The following is a 22,407-nucleotide window of genomic DNA, read 5'->3' on the forward strand; positions in this document are numbered from 1 at the left end:
ATTAGCAGTGGGTTAGCAGACTAATTCCAACACTGCATATGAAATAGCTTGTTCCTACAGTATATCACTGCACACATTCAAGCACCTTTGACATACTGCTACTAAATCCCCAGACAGGATTCTTAACATTGTTGGGAAAGAGCAAGCAACCAATAGAAAGGTCCCAAATGAAGAAAATAGTAAATAAATAAATGGCTACATAAATCAATAAAACGTATCTACACTCAGTTAATTAATATTGGATCTAGTTGCAAGTTTACTTTCATGTAAACTTCTTGGATGCATTTTGAAGCTGACCTCTGGGCATGAGAGTCAGAAGAAATAGCATGTTCACTTTAGAGAAGACTGACAAAACTGAAAGGATCATGTAACAGTTATACACATGCTAGTGTCTGTCAAAATCTCTTCTGCAGGCAACACCAAGCTTTTCTGCTAGCCCTTTCTGTTAACTTTTAAGAGCAGTATGCCACTGCTTTGATTTTAGATGATGCAAATGGCAACACAAAGTTTTTGCTATAAAAGGAGAAATCCACAGGATTCACTTAGACATGTGCAAGCAACTTGCTTTTTTTGTTAATATTCTGCAGATTGCCTCTGAATATATATTAGAAGCCCATCAGAATTCAGCCCTTTATGGAGATGTAAGTATTTTTAGTTGGACAAAGTAATGAGTTAATTTCAACGCAGAAGTCTACTAAGCAAAGTAATTCAGCCATAGTTAAGGCATGGGTATACTCTTGGCTCATCACCAGGAGCATTGTATTACCCTGAAAAAAATATATACAGCAAGAACAGAAACATCGTTTAAAAGAAAAAGACAGAGGGAAACTTAGAAAACTGCAGGAAAAAAACCTCCAAATAATTTTTTTCCAATGCAGTCTAAATTCTGAAATTATGTTTAAAGTTACAAAAGATACCCTCAGGCAGTGCAAATGATTAGGTGGGACATACTTACTTGCGTGCCTCGCCCTGTGCTTGAGAGGTCTGTGATCCCTTTCCGAGGGCTGGTTGTCTTCTCCCTGCTCTGTGCCTTCTGGTGAGATTGCAAAGGAGAGGAGGGAAGGAGGTGCTTCTGACTGCCCTCCTTCCACTTGAGAATCAACACACCCCCTTTCGGCCACAGACCTGGCTGCTTCCTTCTCCCTGTCCGAACAGTCTAGGATCACCTCCACCCTGGGGAGAGATGGAGCTGCACCTTGGATCCTCTTGACCTCTTTGCTGCTAGAAAGCTGGACTACTTTGCTTGACCACTGGATGTTGCCCTCTTTCACGCCCAGGGGAACTGCGATTACAGGACTAGTCCCGTCTTGTTGTACACTGGGTCCTCTTCCTGAAGGGGTGCATTTTTCTGCCCCTAAGAGAGTCACAGCAGGAGCACTGGTGCCCTTGTGCACATCATTTGAGAGAGACAACTGCAGCTCAACCATAGTACCTGGCCTTCTTTCTTCTGTCTTCCCTCTGAAAGCATCCTCATCTGTCACGAGCACTTTGGAGGTGCCTGTCACTTTAGGAGTAATTCTGTGGCTTTGTGTGGTCTCTTGTTTCGTTTCAGAAAAGTGTATGTTGCTTTCTCCTGCTCCCTGGTGAGTCTCACTGTATATCTCTGTGATGCATAAATCTCCATGGGGTCTCTCTTTCGCTGTGTTAATTTGCAGTGTCATACTCTCCCTATAGTCCTCATTTTTTATGTTATCGTGCTTTCCATTTTCTCTTTCAGCACTCAAGGTTTCATTTATTCCACTGGAGGATCTGCACATACATAAACAAGTAATTCAAGAAATTAAGCTGCTGTAAGTACAGCAATTGTAAGTACAGTTACAAAAGCCATTTCTGTATAGTATTTTTTCCCCTATATTAATTGTGGTACCTGCTAGCAGGTCCATATAAGTTGAAGAATTTTGCCAGACTGTAGAGGTCTTAAATTGAAGCATCTTTGTACTTTTCTTCAACTTAACTATTCAGTAAGAGAGAAATTCAACTACTGCAGGAGAAGTACGATCCTACTACCATCCTCTGCAATGTTGAGTTATATCATTCCTAAATCAGTATGCTTTCACAGACACATTTCTATTACAGTGTTTCCAGACAAATGCTCCTGAGACTTCTGGGACAATACTTCTTCATACTTCACATATGCATGAGGAAATTAACTTTGCATGACACTGGAAGAGTGGTTAATTTTTGGCTCTGTGGCTACTACTGCCACTGGTTTAGGCACCATCCTCACATATGGTTCCTGTCCCAAATAGTTTACTCTCTAAGGAATAGATAAGTACTGGATGAGGATCAGAGGGAGGGGAATGAGTACTTAAAATACACATTAAAAGAATTCCTATGAGGATCATCATCCTTATATAAAATGGAATAATTAAAACATCCTGGGCCTATTCCAGTGATCCAGTGAAAAAAAGGTAGCAAACCCATACAGTATTTCCAAGTTATTAAAAAATACATATTTCTAACTGGCAAATGTTACTTTGACTTCCTGAAGCCTACTATATACCTCAGTGCAGCTCCCTTTTTTAAACTATTCATTCCCCTGGCCCAGTTAGGCTGGTTAACTGGTGTTAGGACTCCTAGCATACTCTCTAGCTTCTTCTTTCAGTACTCTGGGCCATAATGACTACTGTTAGCTAGAGAATAAACCTTTTCTGTACAGCAAGACTGCACGTTATTAAGGCTTTCTGTTGACTAGAAGGTAGCAAAGCACTTTTTCAAATGAGGGAAGCAGTAGGTACCCTCAGTAAAGTATTAATATCAAATATTATGGGGATTTCTGAAATCAAAAGCAGGCCTCAGGTATTCTGTAACTTTGGAACCCCCTACAAAGAAAGGCTAGAAGAAACAACAGAAGAAATAAATCTGTCGGTGCACTGAAAAAACTTCAATATCACTTGCTTTTCTAGCCATGCAGCATACTGTTTGGAGCAGTCTGGGTCTGCCTCAAATATCACAAAACGTGTCACATCCATTAAACCACATACGGAGCTACAGAAAGGTCAGACAGATTTTAATTTAAGGAGCTCCTTGTGAGTGCTGCTGAGTTCCATAGTCTTATGCTATTTGGATGATCAATTGTACTGCTCTTAAGTAGAGATAAATTACAGAAATCTGTAAACATTTCCTTGTAAAATATGAGACTGGGGCTGGGGCAGCTAAATGTTCGCCTTTATTGGTAGCTGAGCGATTGTGTGTATGTGTGAGAGAGAAAGATTTCCACCTTAAAAGGCCCTTGCTACTTATGGATATACTTCTACTCTATATAGACATAAGTGTGTATCCACGTGTCAAGAGGCAGGATACTGGGTCTGATCTCTTTTTTGTCATTTAAGATTCTGTTTTGTCAAATTATTATTTTTGTTTCAGGTCTTTCCAGCTCACTGCAGGAACAACACCCCTGGTGTAATTCCAGGAAGGAAGCAGAACTCATGGAGTCAGCACAGTAGGGTTTGTCTCAGAGTCATGTTTTACTCCCTACATGGTGCATTTCATTTTGGCATGCACTGAGCACACTCACTACTTCCCCCTAGAAATTTTCTTTCTAGACTCAGCAGTAGCCCAAGAGTTGTTAACACTGATGTGAAAAGGGCAGGCTAGCATTTCTGTTTCTCTCCCCACTCTTGATATTTCCCGGATACATCTGTTCAGCATTTGTCAGGAAGGTCGGTAAGATGCTCCCCCACGTGGCATCTGGAGAGTGCCTGCCCTGCAGGGTGTCTCTTTCCTCTGATCCTGTAAACTGAAGATTTTGTGGGCACTGCTGGTCAGTAACTGACTGTGGTTTACAGGGGATTGGGAAAACTTTTTGTAGACATCAAAGGCCAAGTAGCATTTTAAAAACTCCTTTAAAAGCGTAATTTTCCTCCCAGTAAGCTTAGTAAGAGCAGAATTAGGCCAACAATGAATGCCTATGAAAATGTCATCCTTCATGCAAGTAGTTCAGGAACAGCCAGAAGCTTCCCAAGGAGAAATATTCATCCCTGCCAGTGAAAGGTGCTTGGATATAAAGATCACCACTGGAACACCACTTTAATTAGGCATTATTCTTTCCTCATGATTTCCAGCATTTTCTTGAGATGGCCACTAGCAAGTGGCTACTCAGGAAAGGCAGGATTTGCTTCTCATCGCTCTCAGAGGATGCTAAGACACTTCCTGAAAAATCCTTGTGGTGGTAGTGCTGAGAGGGCTACTACCCTCAAAGGAGGTGGCAGAAGCATTTCCGTTTATTCTCCCATACCCTGGAAAATACTGACAGTAGGGGCTGGGAGTCAGGAGAAATGAGCTGATGAGAAGAAATTCAACAATTCTCATGGTGAATTCCTTTAGAACTTTCTAGTCACTTTCAGAGTGTTGAGCAACTGCAATTTTCTTAGAATTTCTAACTGACACCGTTTCATTCCATAAGACACTGAATTACATGGTCTAAGCACTCTGGTTTTGGTTCTCATTTTCAGGCCATGTCTTGCCATTCACCGTGCACTCAAGCAGGGGCAATGGAGCGAAAGGAAGATGTGCTGTCCCTTTCAGCTAGAGCATACTGTGGCCTTTAGACCGAAGGAAACACCAGTTATAGAGCAGCAGCAGGCAGGAGTCAGAGCATATGGAGCTATTTCTATGGCCACAAAGAAGACAGCTGGTCAGCCACAAATACCATTTTTACAAGTGCAATTCCAGTAGTCATGTTATGAATTAAAAACGTAAGAATGCAGATATCACGTGAGGAGCACTCAAATGGTACACTGCTGAATCAGAAACAAGAGCTATGCACTATGGAGGAGGTAAGCTGTAATCCTCAGCTATCACTGTTCCCCTGATCTCACCACATTGATCCGTTACTCAGCCCAAGACAACATGCACACACAGGCCATGCAAAATGTCTTTTTATAAATAAAATGAATACTCCTTGAGAGCATCTTGTTTTGAAGACAGGTTGTAACTCTGAAGTACCAGACACTTCAGGAAAGTTCCTTTACGCAAGTTGCAGAAACCACAGAGGAATTTCACATGCTGTTTAGACATCCCTGGTAACCAGAGACAAGTGCCTTTTTTGCACCAGAGTCCTTTTAGCCTTTCCAGTGACACTGCCCTGTTAAGCTGTTGTGATGAATCCTGACCCCTTCTGTCCTCCTGGTCCTGTGTGTTGGAGAGCAGACACAGGGAACTGCAGTAGCTCAGGGGGGATCCATAATTCCGTACAAGGAGTGTGGAAGTCTCAGGTCTTTTCTTCCTCTTCTTACCCACACTGAAGGCAAATTGCAGTTCATTGTGTCTGAATTCACAAAGTCTGGGGAGAATGTGCTTACGGTAGGTGGTTCTGAACTCAAGATTGCATGTGTTACACCGGTGACAATTGCAGAACGATCATTAGACTAGACTGATATGCAGGAAGCAGTAATGCTGGCTTGCTTGCAAATTTACATGAAGGTTGTCTGCTCTAAGAAGTTCAAAGCATTTTCAAAGAAAACTGAAATTCCTTATCACTGTTTTATAAACGGAGAAGCTGAGACCCAGAGAGCTGTAAATGACTTGCCCCACCTCATCTAGTGAAGTGTTAACAGCTACAGAAATAGAATTCATGATTTCCAGACCCTCTCCCCCTCCTGACTCTAACACATTTTGCCACCCAAGAAGACCATTTGCTGTGTCATCATCAAGGCATATCTTTGTAACACGCTTTCTCCAGCTATACAGCCTTTGCTTTTTGTAAGCCTCACTTCCCTATCTATGGGGAATAACAACACTTCACTACTTCAAAGGGGTGGAAGGAATAATTGAACTTAAGACTCTGCAGTCTGCAGATATGGTAGTGGATACCTTGTAAGTATTGAGAATGCTTCATAAGAAATAAAATCATTACATTTGGAGACTGGGCTCTTAATTCTGTACCTGAACTGTACTGTTTCAATTATATACATTAATTCTTTCAGATCAAATACTCTGTCTTCCCTCCCTTTTCCATACAGACAAGCAGAGTTACAGACAAAAATAAGACAACTGTCAGAAGCTCACAGTATACATCTGCAAAATGAGTGGATTCAAAACCAGCGTTTTCCACGTGGTTCACTGAACAGAATTGCACCAAAGCATTCTGAGTGTTCCTGTACCTCTTGATAAGCATCTGCAGGACGTCAGTCAGGCCTTCCATCAGAACAATAACTTCAGCATAGGTTAAGTCTCCACAAGGCTGGCCGTTGATAGACACCACCTCATCTCCCTCACACAGCCCAGCCTTCGCTGCTTTGCTCTTGCTGCGAACCTACAGTGAGTCAAAAACAAGTTCCAAATTGCACAATTAGTATTCATTTGAAAACAGCAGCAACCACGTCCTCAACTTACTGTGTACAAAACAAAAAGGATCAGTATTATTGATCATAAATTTCTAGTAACACAAATAATAAGTTGTTGCAGTTGAGATTAAGACTGTTCTGGCCAGAATTAATACAAAAACCTCTCCTTTAGTGAGCTTGTGAGCTTGATGTCAAACAGCCTGGAATTTGTTTAAAAAAAAAAAAGGAAGACATAGAAGTTTGGGACAACAATCAATTGATCAGAGTTTAGCAGAAATGCAGAAAGTCTTATTAGTTTCTTCCAAAATTAAAGACTACTAGAGCTGAAATCTGTGCCAAGATTTAAAAGAAGAGTGTATAACTTCAGGGTCCTCTGGGCAGAATGCCAGTATCTACACGCTGTTAGAGATGTAGGTACACAGACTTCTGGTATACTAGGCGCTTTTCCTTAGATGCCCAACTGTAGGTTTAGTTGCCAGACTATAAACATCTGAGTCACTGGAGATCCTAAATCCATGTTTAGTCATCTGAGTAAGTGCCCTGATTTATTAAAGCCAAGGCATGCCTGTTATGGTTTAACCTTCCCCGCTACTCATTCAAGAATCTTATGCAGCTTGGTTTTTGGTGTTTCACTTCTTTTTTCCACTGGCAACATGTTATAATTTCTCATAGTCTTTGTATAACAAAACCTAGACAGCTTTAGCACCACTCAAGGTATGCCATACAGTTGACTGCTATTTTTAAACTACATATTTGGCAAACAGCATGTTATATTAACCAGGATGCTTGCAGGAGTCTATTTTAGAATGACACATACACATAAAAGGGCTGTCCTTGGGTTCTTTGCTCTCAATCTTCTACCTGTTGGTGAGAGTACTTTGGCCTTATACGATATTCAGTTGGTGGGTTGATATGTTATCCTTATTCATTTTCATAGCAGTTTCTTGAAAATTTTTAAAGAAGTAGTGTCGTTCTACCACACTCACAGCAGCAGAGTCAGTCCCCGCTGACTCTCGGAAAGTTACTTTTGATATACACCAAATTTGAGGGTGCAACTGTCCCACAGACCCACGGGATTACCCCCAATGTACTATTAGGCCACTAGTCTGGTACCTAAGACACGTTTCTGGAGGCCATTTTGAAAAGTGTAAGGAATAAAGAGTGAGACCGCACGTTTTTCTGTGGCGCGGCCATATATCTTTATTGTTTCGATTTAGACATACCCGTATGTCATGTTACGGCTTTTAGAGCAGCGAAGAAACAGAAGCCTGGAGTGTACAGAAGCCAGTTTCTACCTTGCAGAGTTAACATTGACAAATATGGAGTGGTATGCTGCTCTGTTTATCTCGCCTGAGGCAAGAGCATAAACATCCTTGTACTTTGGGAAGAAATGACAGTTTAAACAGGGTTTGGAGTGTTTTGCTTCACATGTGCGCTAGGATTTGGGTTGCGGTTTTGTTATTGTTTTTTTTTAATAGGAGGGTATGCTATTAAAATTTTACAAGACATCTTAGGCCTGAATGTAAATATTTAATGTGGATGCTAGGAAGAATTTAGAGTAATTTTTTTTTTCAAAAAACACATAAACAGCAATTATAGCAACATATGAACTCTGAAATAGCATAATGTGATACCTAGATTGTGGGAAGAAAACTTGTTTCTGTTTCTTTATTTAGTGTCTGAGAACTTAGGGTCCGTTCTGCCATAGATTACCATTACAGCTCTCTCAGGAGAGAAACTATTACCTATTCCATAGCTTAAGTGGTTTCTGTCAAAAAGCAAAAGTACAAATGTACTTTAGGTCTACATGACTTGCTAGACAGCTCAACCAGTTTCATAATTTTTAAAATAGACTCCTTGGTAGCATTCAAAGAAAATAGACAGGGGCATTGAATTCCCTTTTAAAGTTCCTGAAAGGGCCTCTCAGTCCATTTTGCCGCCTTGTGAATTGTTGAAAGATCACAATTGTGAGATATTTGGACCTTTGAACAAATGCTCAGCCCCTTTGGCTGTGCAGGAAAGAAATCACTGTAAGTTGTTATGCCTCTCTCTCTGGTAGCGTTTCAGTTCATAGAGCACATTTCCTGTCAGTGTTCTATTTCCAGGTTTATCAAACCTTAACATAAATCAAACCTTTAACATGATTTTGCCATTGTAGGATCACACTGCACATGCTGTACATATTGATGGGTCTCCTAACAGACAGTCAGCGTTTTCCCAGCCTGCCCCAAAGGCACCTGTGCCCCTCAAATTTGAAAAATGTCCATATAAAATCACCTCAGATTTTTGGGTTTTGGGGTTGGTTTTTTTTTTGGTGTTTCTGTTGGGGGAATAAAAGGGAGGAGAGAGCACTGATAAAAAAATGAGCAAGGGCAGGTTGTATAGTAAATTGTGGCAGGTTTCTGCTAGGGTGGAAATATACCATCGTCATTTCTGTTATTTTAGCCTCAGGATATCACCAGTTTACTCAGCAATATGTAGACCGCCTTGCCAGGCAAGCTGTAATTGTTTCTGGTTTTGTTTATTTGTCTTCACTGGAAACCCACAGAAATTAACATAATTTACGCATGTAAACCAAAACTTTTCAGATTTCTGGGGAAAAAAAAAAAAGGAACAACAATAACAAAAATCCCAAGAAGATCTGTGGAAAGCAGGATCTTCCTGGTAAAATATGTGTTTAGTGGACAGTTTTCTCTCAAAGGAAGTTTTGGCAGAAAGCCTTTGATGAGCCCACTGGGGAAAAAAAAAGCTGCCTTTGTTTGCAGAAATACAGCTTGGTCACACAGAGGACAGTAAGAAACCTTTATCTGAGGTCTTGGGAACTTAAATGTGTATTTGTTGTAAAGTAGAAATTATTCCAAAACTAGTAATTGCTCTTGCCTTACAGTGCATCCCAGGCTTCCTCAGTTACTTGTTCCTCCTGTCTGCTTTGGGCTGGAGTTTTCTTTAGGAAGGAAAAGTATTTTGTCCTGTAAAAACAGGATCTCACTACTAGAAAAATATGTTTGTAAAGATTTTGTTAGTTTTTGAACGCTTGCAATGCCACTATAATTCACCGTAGCTGCGGCCGTACCGTCAGTGCTGAACCTGCTGCTCCTGGGTCATATTGAACGTTTTTCAGCCTACTTTCCCCTGGTGCTGCCGGTATTGCTTTTCTGCTCCCCTTCAGTTAGGACTCTTCCTTTTTATTATTAAAGTTATATATCATGCGCTCATTAGAATGCTTCCATTTCCTTCCAATCCCAAAATTTCCAATGAAATGGCAATGGAAATATTCACTCTGAATTCTAAAAGTTTTAACGAAATCATTGTACAAGGTGTATTGGCATTGCAGCAGTCCTGACCTTAGTCAGTGCTGGGCATGCTCTGCCCAGAAGGAGTTTTAGATTTCTGAACTTTTAAGAGTATTAAAGTGTTGTATAGAAATAGTTGGACATAAAGACTTCAGGTTATTCTGAGTCATTTTTTATAATCTCTCATTTCAGGTGTTTAGATCGCTGTTACTACAGGGTGTGAAGAACAGTGCTGGATTACTTGGACAATTTACTTGAAGTACATAATTTATTTTTGTTCACAGATTACTCCTGTATCCAGAGGCTCTTCAGGAGGGTCTGTAAAGTCTTGGGCTGGAAAGTATGAGCAAGTAAGGTCTGAGTGCAGTGATGCACTAGTTGAGAGATCACATCCCAAAGGCACAGGTATGTGGGGGGAAAAGTATGGCGTAGTAACTCGCTGTGGGTTGGTGGTAGCTGTGGGATGCTGCTGTGGTTGCAGCAGTCGTGGATGCCTGCAGCACAAGCCAATTTTGGTTTCTTAATCAGTGAAAGATGGTTCCCCATCCCTGGAAACGTTCAAGGCCAGGCTGGACGGGGCTCTGAGCAACCTGATCTAGTTGGGGATGTCCCTGCTCCTTGCAGGGGGGTTGGACTGGATGGCCTTTGAAGGTCCGTTCCAACCCTAACCATTCTATGATTCTATGAATAAACTGAGGGATACACCATGGCTGTGCTCTTGCTAGTGTGGGGCAAAGGAAGGGTTTTGTAGAGAAAGCTAATGGTGAGTGGCCAGCCAGACTGGCTCTGGTCTCATTCTGTCACCTGGACACTCCTTGCTCAATAGCAGGTATTAGACCTGCTCCTTTGATTTAATCTGAAAGCAGTTTAGTTTGTACAACACCAAACTGTTCCATGCTATGAAACAACATCTGGTAAATAAGGCTAACAGGGAAACTTGCCTCAAAAAATGTAATCCTGGTGGAGCTGAAAAGCTAAAGTAGATGCACCTGTTACTTGTTGTGGCTGCAAGTGGATGCACAGACAGCAACTGGGGCTCAGCTTACCAGCTGATGATCTTGGTTGTGTGTCTGCGCCCTATAATAAGCAGATCAGAGAGCTGAGGTATGTTGAACCTGATAACAAGGTCAATGAGTTGTAGTTTAAAGTGAGGCAAATGGATTTGAGGACACTCTGCAGTCCTGATCCCCCAATTGTGCAACTAAGTAGTTGTTAGGATAATTCATAGTCTTGCTTTTACCAGTGACTTTTGGGAAGGATGACGTCTATCCTGATCTTATTCTGGTGTGCTGCTAGGAGTACACACTGGTATCTGGGACGTGTGTCTAAGAGGTGTGCTTCTGATGCGGCCTGACTGAGCAATCAGGCTCAAGGATTGCTCAGCCTGACTGAGCAGCCAGTCTGAGAAAATGAGCAATCTGAGCACAATCCATTTAGCCTAAACCTTTGTCTATTAAAGACTTCTGTGACCTTAAAACAGACATGTATTTGCACAGCAATATTCTCAATTAAAAGCAAGTTTTCCAAACCGTGAGTTATTCTCAGAAGTATTTACTGATCCTTTTTCAGTTCGCCAGCAGCTTTTAGACAACAGAACAGAAAATATTGCCAGTGGCTGTAGTGGAAATACACTTCCCTGCTATTTAAGGTCCCTTGCTCATACAGACAGAGTACTTCCTTTCAGTGAGGGGCCACCTCTGGAAGACCCTGTTCAGTTGAATATCCTATCTGATTGCTGAAGCCTCCTCTGAACAGTTGTGCGGCCCTCAAGGCCTGGAGCTGGTTTCAGTGAACCTTATTTACAGATATAATCCTGAGTGTTAGTCCTGAGTCTTTGATGGCTGGCCTTGTGTTTTGTTGTGATGAAACATGTTGCTCAAAATAGCACAGTTTACCAGGCAAAGGAGAATTCTGTAGGTCAGCTGTCCGTCATCATTATTGTTTACTACTTTAGTTATGTCAGCTGCAAACTTTATCAACAGTGAGTTTGTGTTTTCTTTTAGACTGATGATTAAACATCAGTAAGAAAGGGTGAAGGGTGCTTCACAAGGATATGTCCTTTGACTCCTCTTATGTCCCTGTCGAATAATAATTTCCAATTTGAGATTACTTTCTCAGACCCAACAACTAGATAGCTTTTGAAGCAGTATTTTTTACTACAGTAGCAAACGGTGCCGTTAGATGTCTTGTGGTGACCTGTTTCCTGTTTAGAAAATAATCAGTCTAGGCCTTCCCATCATACAGAAATTATGTGGTTTTTATTCTAGAAACAGGTTCTAGCTACCTGCCACTTTATATAACTTTATGCATGTAATATTAAGATTTTAGTATTTCTCTTCAGGGATTGTCTGGCAGGTAACTGCATAACCATTAGTGGTTTTGTAGTATGAGGAGGTTTCTAAAGGCTTTTTTTTCCTTCCCTGGGTTATAGCATGTACTCCTTACGTTAGTTTGAGGTGTGAATATGCAACTAGGTGGTAAGCACAGTTAAAACTCCTCACTTGGTGTCAGTACATTGTTTCACACTTAAAAGCACAAGTCTCAGTTTTGTCTATTTGTGTTGAGAACTATTTCTCGATACAGGAGTATGGTGTGAATGAAATGACTGTTATAAGGGGGTTTTTAGTTTTCCAGAAATACTGATTCTTTTACTGTTGGAAAAAATACAGGTCTGTTTGGTTTCTTTGGTACAACCATTCTATTGTATTGTCAGACAGATAAAAGGGGGAAAGAAGCAGGGATACCAGGTATTAGTATGCAGGAAAAGGGGAGTGCTGCTAGGAGTATGGAGACACTGGCTCTTCTTTCTTTGTCCACACTGCTATTAAAGCCACAAGTTTTTGGTGTACTCTTTTCATAAGTAATATTTTCCCTAAAAGAAACAACTCACAATTCCAACATTGGACACCCTGAGTACGGATCTGACATTTCTGAATCTAAAACTTTTTGGATGCAGTCAGATATCTTAACAGAAGGTAAAATTAAGTTAAAAATCCGAGTTAAATGGACTACATAATGGAAATAACTGACTGGAATATGGCCTAATGAATATGGCTGTAAAAGAGGTGGTGAGAAGAGGAGGCTCAGGGGAGACCTTATAGCTCTCTATACCTTCCTGAAGGGAGGTTGTAGTGAGCTAGGGGTCGGCCTTTTCTCTCGTGTAGACAGTGATAGAACTAGAGGCAATGGTTTCAAGCTGCGCCAGGGGAGATTCAGGCTGGACATTAGGAAATGTTACTTCTCGGACAGGGCAGTCAGGCACTGGAATGCACTGCCCAGGAAGGTGGTGGAGTCACCGACCATGGGGGTGTTCAAGAAACGTTTGGATGTTGTGTTGAGGGATATGATTTAGCTGAGAAGTATTGGTGATGGTTGGACTGGATGATCTTTTAGGTCTTTTCCAATCTTGATAATTCTGTGATTCTGTGATTCACAGTAATTCAAAAGACAGGGGCAGTGATGAAGTGATCCAAAATCTAAGCAATTAAACAAAGTTGTATTCTGCTTGCTGACAAAGTGGCAAATAGCACTATATGTGGAAGTACACAAAGTGCATGTGGAACTCAGCTTTACAGCTTAACTAAATACAACATGGTATTGCCACAATTGAAGGCCTGCTTGCTAGTTGCTGCAATAAATTTCACTAGCTAACATGTTTCTCTCAAATATGTTTAAGGCCGGCATAAATAAGTTAATGTAATCAATACTTAGTTTAATTTTATCGGGCATTAGCTCATACTTGCAAGAAGTTACTTTTCTCATTAATTGATTAGCTAGGTGTTAGTCATGAAGTTCAAGATCAGGGATCAAAGATGAGTGTTTCCTGTAGACAGTATTTAAAAAAAAAATAAACAAAAAAAAAATGTGCTTTATCTGTTCCCTTATAAACCCTACATGAAAGGCAGTGGCTAGTAAATACATTTAAATATATTTTAAAGCTATCTGTGCTCTTATAAAATTAACAATGTACAATGCTTTATTATGAGCAGGAAGCAGAAGCACTGAGTGGCACTACTGTTAGTGTATTAGTGGTTTTAGTTTTATGAAATTAGGGAGTGAAAAATAAACTTACAAATGAACTGAACGCAGGCACAGTTTAGAATTTGGGGCTCTAGGGCCTTGTTTTACAATGTTTATGCATGCAAGGGTCCTTAAGACAAAAACATAACCTTCAGTTAGTAAGCTTTTTGTTTTTCAGATCTAAACATTTGTACAGTAAGTTAAGCCTACCTCATAATAAGTTTGGGGTTTTTAGGGATCTCTACAGATCCTTTAAATAGCTCAGAGTCTTCAGGCTGGTAGACACCGATCTTGCTAAGTCAAAATCCTGGGTCTCCGCTCACAGCTTGGTGCAAACCAGCATTTGCCAGTGCTCCTCAGTCCAGAGCACCAGCCCTTCCACTGACAGTGTTGTGAACCTTCCTAGGCAGGTGGTGAGATATGTGTGAGGAATTCCATAGTCACGTAATCAATAGAGGTGACACAGTGACAAACTCATATCCCTTCTTTTTGTTTTTTTTTAAACTCAGATTTACAACGAGAACATTCAAATGTATTTCCATCTTTGTGACAGCTTTGCTATCATAAGTTATAGTATGGGCTGTATAAACACAAGCCTTAAGAAAAAGGTGACCTGTTTCTTCTTTGCATGCACTTCATATAGGTATTAGTACCCATCCAAAAATTCAGATATGAATTCTCTGTTCACTGGCTATGTAGCTATCTGTTTAAAAACATAGTCAGTGACACAAGCCTTTTTGTGACCCTTCCAATCCATAAGGATTCAGTGTTTATCTTCCATCTCTAAACCTGCCACTATTTAAAATTATATTTATAGTTTTAAACATCTTAGTGTACTATTGAGATAACACAGTATCATAAACTGGAGTTTGAGTGAGATGACTTACCTGTGTGGCACTATTCTGTACACAGTCTCAAAATCTACGATGGCTGTACATTTTACCCTTATAAAGGGCCTCTTTAGAGCTGGTATACAGAATTCTAGTCTGTTTCCATTAGCCATGCCTATATTTGAATGTGACTCTGCTGCATGATTTAGCTCAATCTCTTTGCATCTGTGCTGCCTGGAGGTGAGTTTGCATCAAGATCATACCAGTTCCCCTCCTCTCTATACTGAATTTCTCCACCAGACAAGCTAGTTTCCTTCAGACTCAGACACAGTACAAACCACAGTGTAAAACCTTCAGACAGGGCAAACTCATCAAAAGTGTGAGATCAACCCCTCCCTAGCTCCTCTGAATGTGTAGGCATGCAATAAGGAGCCTTGCCCCTAGAGCGTGTTAGATGCTAAAGCTGGAGTGCTGTGACTTTAGCTAGTATAATTATAGATAGTGTAAGTATAGTAAAATATATAGTTTTCTATATTTTACCTTTAGAGTCACTGTGTCCCATTCTTTGGGGACTGTATGTAGGATTTGCACAGTAAGACTAGTGAGGCCATGCAAACGTCTGTTAATTAATTGGGTTAAACAAAGATGCCTCTAAGCTATCTCCTGAATGCTTTTCCTGAGAGGAAGCTTTGAATAAAGAAAGAAATAATAATATTTCCTATCATCAAATTCTTCCCAGTAGCAGGATAACGATACTGGGAATTTGGCAGTTCAGCACACTCTTTTCTGCTTCTGGTCTTAAGGGAAGGCTCCTAGACACATCCACTGTTGTAGAGATAGCTTTCATGTCTGTCTGTAAAGCTAATTACATTTCTAAATGGGTTTTTAAATGAGAAAATACATTAGAGAGATCAAAGGAGAAAAAAAGTTAATATGTTCAGACATACTTTTGTTACTTAATGTTCTGTAGTGTCTGATATGATTCTTGAATTGCTGGATTAAATCTGAAGAGTCTTTCCAGAAGGTGAGGTAGAGTGTTACTTTCTGAGTTCATGGGAGTGCTGCCATTGATTATCACCAAGATCATAATTTGAAAAGTTGAACAGAGGTATAATATTATGGTAGTTTACAGCAAAATACGGGATACAGGATGCTAAGCTACATAAAGTGAAGGTACTTTTTAATTTTAAAACCCACTCATCCAGTTGCCCAAAAGGTTCTGCCTTTCCTTACTAACTCACAGCTAAAGCAAAACTTTAATCGTAGTTTACTCATGTGAAAGTTCATGGGAGATTCTTGCAGAGGGGTGATGGTACCATCTAGTTACTGGTTTACTTGTTGTTTAACTCTGTCTCCAGTCAGTCCTTCTGTTGCACTGTACATGTGAAATCACACTTCTTGAGCGCACTGGTTCAGTTTGGTAACTGTTGTCTCTTCCTTCCTTTAATGTGAGAAGAACTTACATAAAGGTTCATAGTATATTTCACAAATGCAATTTGGTACAACTTTTTATACATACCTTTTGTGGGAGGGTTAAAGAACATGTTCGACCATTTATATATTGACAGAGCACTTGTGCCATGTGGAACCAGAGAGCAGACTGATCTCAGTGAAAAGAAAAGCCTGCTCAAATTCCCAAAAGCTTTGCCTAATGTACTAGTGTATCATCTTGCTAGCGGTTGCCTTTTTCTGGCAGAAACCCAAAGCTAGCAGCTGAAGAAGGGATGAGATAATGACCTCTGAAATATTGATCTGGTATGCTGGCGACGCAGCAAATTTCCCAATAGTGGGCTTGGGTACAGCACTTAAAGTCTGTTACTCGTTTTGTGCAACACATCTAGTGTATCGCCTGGCCATGGATTATCCTTCTTGGGGTGTCCTACTGCATACTTGTAGCTGGTGTGTCAAAACTAAGATGTTTCCCTGATTTTATTTTTTAACTGGTGCTGCCGGTGATTTGGTGACCATGTGAAAAGGAGAGGAATGATGCTGTTGCCTTTCAATAGTGTGGCTGTGCATTGTCTGCTGTATTTCCATTCCCCTTTTCTTCTTCCCCTGCTTGAAGAGTGACTGGCTATATGCTTCCTGGCTTATTTTTAAATCCTAACCAAATTTGATCTCTCCATGAACATTATAGCTACGTTTTCATTTCTTCTTTCCCATTGCCCCCTGTGCAGAGAGAGAGAATTGAATTGTCGACGCTTCTTTAGGGTTTAGAAAATAGCGCATCTTTACTGAGGGCTTTAGTATATAGGTAGCGTCAAAAGTCTTTTAACTGCTGTATAGCTTGTGGCCTGGAGAAATGAATTTCTGTGATGATAAGGTTAAGGGAGAATAAATAGAGAATAAAAATGTCTATATAATCTGCTTCTGAGCAGTTCAAGGCAATATTTTAAGTACTACAACAGCCAGTCCTTGTGGTAAGCACATCCAGTGGCTGATCTCGGGCTGAACTCTTGTCACGGTTACAGCAGTGGAACTGCTGTAGACTGCACTGTTAGTATGGTCCTAAGACCATACCACTAGGTATTTCCAGTAGAAAAAGTGGCACATTTCTTATACCAAAATTGCAATCAAAGGACAGGTAAATGAAAGGTAAAAAGCAAAAACTGCCACCCGAAAGTACTGATCTTCTGGTGGTGCTGAGATAATAATAGGGTATATGCACACTGCTACAAAGAGAACAGCATTTCCAGCCTACACTTGAGGCTGCTGGTAGAAAACAGGAAAAGTATGTGAGAAGTAACTAAAAACTTAAGCACTTTCAAACTTTGCAATTCAATTTCTTAAAAAAAAAAAAAAAAAAAAGACTGGATTCTTTTTCTGTTCCTCCTCAGAAATAAGAGGGAAGGGGGAAAAAAGTGGCCATATACCTCCTCTTTGTTTAGCTGTGAGATACATGGTATGAGTTATATTTTAGTTCCTTCTGTTGAGTTTGTATCACATCATGCAGTGCTGTCAAACAAAGGTGTTTGTGCTACCTGCAGAACTAGAAAGTGGCATAACTGTATGAGGAGGATACTGAACAGGTATGCCTGAACCACGCCAGCGACTGCCATTCTCTGGGAAGAGGAGCTGCAGGTCCTTGGAGGCAAACAGAGGGAAAAAGAGAGGAGGCAGAAACAGAGAGTGGGGTGCTGGAGTCAGGAGACGGTCTTCAGCTCTAAAATACATTCATATGGCTTTAACTGTAAACTAGGACAAACTGAATATGTACTGTTAAGTGGTTTAGGAAAGAGCTGTTTCAAATTTCTCAGACAAAATTTGTGGTGCCATGGCAAGGCCTTTAGAAAAAAGCATGTTGCATCAACATGATTACAAGTTTCCCTGACAGAGTTAATCTTCTTGGAAGAGAACTCAAATATGCAATCTTACATAATCATTAATTGCTTATTCCTGATTCTCTGAGTCACCATACCGACTCTTCCATTAATACAGTCAGAGCTGATCTCAGAACATACAATTACTTGGATTTATCCTTTTAAAACACTGATACAACACTTTATTTTTCTAGGCCTGTGATACAGAGCACCATGTTCTGACTGAATGAAAATCAACATTAGCTATCCAGAGGCCTGTTGAAACCGCTTTCCAAACTCCTGGGCGTTTTTGCAGTGATGAGTAAGGACGTCAGGTGGCAAACAAGCACCATTCTTGGAGTGGGTTATGCTAGAAGAGCCCTAGGGCCTAATGTGGAGTTAGTAAGCATGCTTGTAATTTTAAGCTGTGAAATCAGTTAGGATAAAATTTACTCTGGTTTATTTTATCTGTAATGGAGTTTGGATGAGCCATCCCTCAGTTCTGACCGGAGTTGGGGTTCAAGGCTCCAACTGGTACTAGGACAGCCACTGCATCCAATGCTGAGGGGCCAGCTCACCGACTCTGGTTAAGGCAGAGTTGTTGCCAAGTTAAGGACTCATTTGATTTGAGCTCTTCTAACTTCAGGACAGTAGGAAAGTTTCAGTGCTACTCATTGCTTCCAACTCACTCCTATAATTCTGGGCAAAGGGATGACAGCAGAGCAGTGCTCACATTGAGCAATCTTGCATTCAGCCATCATTAAACAGGTCCCAAGTTTAATAGGTGGTTCCTTGCTTTGCCTGGACTGCTCTGGGCTTTTGTGAAGTTTGGAGTTGTCCTGAGGTTTGTCTCAGAACTGAGGAGTTGTGAGTTTCAGCTGCAGCCAGTTTTCCTGTACCTCAGATCTGTAAAATAAGCTACATAATCTAGGATTAACTAACTTCTCAGCAGAAGTTTATGAATGAGGTTTGAGGCAGATTTGCAAGTCCCAGCTATGACTGATCACAGAGCATGCAGAGCCAATAGGCTGAGTGTGGTAATTCACAGTTTTCTGCTAGGACAACTTTTGGCTGCCCTTTGGCACAGATCTGAGCAGTAGTAGAGGGTACATTATTCTAGGAACATCATTGGGAGCTTCAGACCACTTTTGGCATCTTCTTTGCTGTGGGTCAAAGGTAGCAAGGAAGAGAAAAGAGTCTGTCTGGATAAGAGAATAGACTCTATTACCAGCTGGAAAGTTACCAAGCACTGTGATAAGAACAGTGCTGAGATGTGAAAATCTTTCTGTCTTAGTTGGAGAACAGTGAGCTTGGAGGCAAAGAGTTTGCTGGAGATCTTCGTACTTTCCTCAGTTTAGCCTAAAGCATGTTTCTGCAATTTGATGGTTTGTCCTGTGATCTGCCTTTCAAACTAAGCAATGTTTGGGGGGGGGGGAACATGAGAGGTGTGGGAGTTTTTTGGGGTGGTAGGAGTGGAGGGCTGACTGGCCTCTTAATTAGTGACATACAGGCCATAAATCCATCCTACTAGCAGGCAAATGAGCCACTCAGCTACTAGTGTGCACTTTGTCAAACCCACTCATTCCTAGCTCCATATCCTGTATCAATTGCTCTGTCCTGTGTGGCTCCTCTGTCTCATTTTCACTCCACTGGTGATCTGCTCAAATTCTCTTGAAGTGAGGAGATGGGGAACAGGCAGGGAGGGAAAGGAGGGAGGGAGGGTTCTCGTTACAAATCTAGATATGAGACGACACATTTCATCCTTAGAGCAAAACTACCCCAGTGACAGTTAAAATGAAATCGTTATTCAGTCTCCTCAGTCCATTCCCTGAAATGGTATTGTTTATGACAGTCCCTTAACATTATGTCATGAGTTTGCAAATATACAAGCATGGCATATGATCGTCCTCCCAAAAGGAATAGCAAAGGCAGCAAGAAGAAACAAATGCCGTCTTGCAGGTTTCTGTTTCAGTGAGGGCTGCAGCTATCGCTGTCAGTGATGTCAAGGTTATACTGAAATGTGTGCCCAGTGATGTATTTCTTGCTACTTGCCTCACTGCCGAGGCAGCAATTCAATCAACACCAGAAGGATCATGAAGGGGTAACTAGAAGCTTTGCCTCGTTTCCAATGGAGAAAGCAGTGGCTCTGTCTTTATTATGAGAGCTTTTTGTGTGTACAATGCTCAGCGCAATTGGGCCAGATCTCAGATTACAGGGTAGGGGGACTTCTGGGACTGCATACGCACAAAAGAGTCAGATTATTCAAAGAAACCAAATAACACAAGCATCTGGTAAATGCAGCATCTAGATAACATACATGGAACAGTTATTGTATTACGCACAAATAAAGCGACCAGTGCCTAATTTTCAAAGGAAAGCACAAAGCCCCAAGTCACTGGAGAAGTATGAATCAAACAGTGGCCCAAACTCAGCTGAGAGCTCAATACAGAAACTGAGTTCCAGCTCTCATTACTTGTGGTCATCTTTAACTGGAATGTTCAACTGAACAAAACTTACAGCTAGACTAAAGAAAATGGTCGTCTGCGAAAGCTGGTAGCTTTATTTACCAGAATTTCACATTGAACTCCACCATGTTGTTCCCTCTTGAACTATTTCTGTTTCTTTCACTTCTCAAAATAAGTCAGCTAGACGCAAGGTTCTCTGCTTCCCTGGAAAGTTCTCTACTGGCCAAATGTCACAATTGCCTATTTCACTGTTTGACCCAAATTTCACTGTTCCCTGGCATTTCTCTACTTGCCTGATCCCTCATATCTTAGGCAGTTTATGGACAAATTTATATTGGCTAATGGCTTTAGCCATTAAATAGTTTCAGAGAGATTTCCTAGGACTTGCTATTTAAACACACGCGCAAACAAAAAAAAAAAGCATGCAAACTCAGTTATCAGTCTTCTAATTCACTTAGCATCCCTCACACTTAGGATGTGATATTTTGAAATAGCCTTTTAAAACTGAGGGCAATGTCAGGCCAACCCACCTTGGTGCTTAGAAAGGAAAGCTCTGCCAAACTGTTGAATGTTTTGTGAATGCCAGTATGTAGGTTCACGTAAAGCCCTTCCAGTGTCACCTGGTTGCTCTCCTGGATAGTTCTTTTTTTTTTTTGTGACTCATTGGGGAATTTGGGTGTTCAGCAGCCTCAGCTCTCCATGGTGGCTCAAATCAAGCTGGCCAGGAAAGCAGCAGTGATGGCTCAGAAGGTGGATGTACACCAAGGTTATGCTTGTCTACTGGGGGATGTCAGTGGTTTACTTCTGGTTTGCTCTGTGTTATACTGGAGGCCCCAATGAGGGGGAAAATGGTGGCTGGAGATGCTCAAGAGATGTTTCCGAAGTCTCCAGGGAACTAGGAGACATAAGTATTCTTTCTGTAGGTTTTACCACTCACCTGATAACAACACTGAGCAAGTTATTTAGACCGGTGCTTTTAATCAACCAATTAAAGATCCTAATCTGCCAGGACGATTACCTTATCTGAGTCTCAATTTTTTTAGGCTTAGAATATATTCAGAATTTACCTTAGCTTAATTTGATCAAGCTTTAAAATGGTTGTAGTTGAATTAATGCAAACCGTCACTTAAAATTCTTCCTTCCTTTTCAGTGGCTTAATCTGAAATGGCTCTAACCGAAGATGATTATAAAATAAATAGGAATAAGCATGTCTATTGCAAAGATTTTCTTTGTCACCCCCTCGGTCCTTTCTTATGTAGGTAATCTTTGAACCCAGTTGTCAATTTTTACATGTTTCATAAAATTGACATGGATATTAGTATTTATGAGCTGCCTTTCAGTACTTAAATAAAATACTGTGTAAGGCTATATATCAGAATTCCAGCGTGGGGCCAACCAGAGTAAAAATTAAGTATCTTGCAAGTAGAGCATGAGATTTGCCCTGGAACGGAAGGCTGGAAGATCCTCTCTTGAGCTAGGCCAGAATCATATACCCGTCTCCTCGTTTGGATTTTAAGATCAGTGCTCACTTTTATTTAATTTGGAAATAACAGCACTTTCAATCTCTTGTTAAATATGCTGCCAGAGGAATATTACAGTGATGGAAGAATCTCTTTTTTGGCATAGCAAGTGGATAGTCGTAGTCAGAACATTGAGGAAATGCTGCTTTACTCAGACTGTAACTGTGGAAGCTGAGACAGATTTCTGGCTCCCATGCCAAAGGTCCATCCCTGGCTGTTGCCCTTGCACGGTTGTGTCTGAGCAAGTCTGACACAGAGGTGCTGAGCCCTATTTAATACTCCTGGACTTAGTGCTCTGAAGAATTAGACCTCCTATTCTTACAGTCTCTAATTCAGGCGCGCTGGCAGAGTTGGCTTTTTCTGTCCCTGACTTTAGTAAGAACAAGTTGTCAGCATCTTCAAAAGCTGGAGCAAGAGGATTTGTGTTCCCCGTGCCCTTTCCTTCTGCGTATTCCCCAGAGGAATGCCTGCCTGAGAACTGGAAAAACTGCTACACTGACATGCGAGATTTCTGTTTGCTTGTTTTCATCTGTCCTTCTGTCCTAAGTGCAAGTGTTGGGCTTAACTCAGGGTATCTTGCTCAGTCAGGCAGTCTGGGAAAGGCTAGCAGTTGCGTATGAGGGCAGGGAGGGGGGGAAAGAAAGGGTGTTATTTTTGCAGAGCTGTAAATCCAGCACCTTTTGCCAGTGCTGA

At 41.0% G+C, this 22,407-nt stretch overlaps 1 protein-coding gene and 1 long non-coding RNA gene across 2 annotated transcripts in view; one reads left to right on the forward strand and one right to left on the reverse strand.

Moving 5' to 3' along the window:
• Window positions 1-22,407, reverse strand: part of SYNPO2 (synaptopodin 2) — a 90,870-nt gene that overhangs the window by 22,680 nt on the left and 45,783 nt on the right. Inside the window, exons 2-3 of the mRNA XM_086746380.1 lie at window positions 6,105-6,256; window positions 956-1,749 (exon numbers count right to left, since the gene is read on the reverse strand). Coding sequence (XP_086602506.1) covers window positions 956-1,749; window positions 6,105-6,256 — 946 coding nt within the window. The remainder of the gene's footprint in view (window positions 1-955; window positions 1,750-6,104; window positions 6,257-22,407) is intronic.
• Window positions 1,368-5,864, forward strand: LOC147600754 (uncharacterized). The gene is made up of 4 exons (XR_015258397.1): window positions 1,368-1,494; window positions 1,718-1,805; window positions 3,367-3,447; window positions 4,455-5,864. It is a non-coding gene; the product is annotated as an uncharacterized LOC147600754 (long non-coding RNA).

This window comes from Chlamydotis macqueenii, chromosome 4 (genome assembly GCF_036417535.1).
Source record: "Chlamydotis macqueenii isolate bChlMac1 chromosome 4, bChlMac1.mat, whole genome shotgun sequence".
Lineage (NCBI taxonomy): Eukaryota > Metazoa > Chordata > Aves > Otidiformes > Otididae > Chlamydotis > Chlamydotis macqueenii.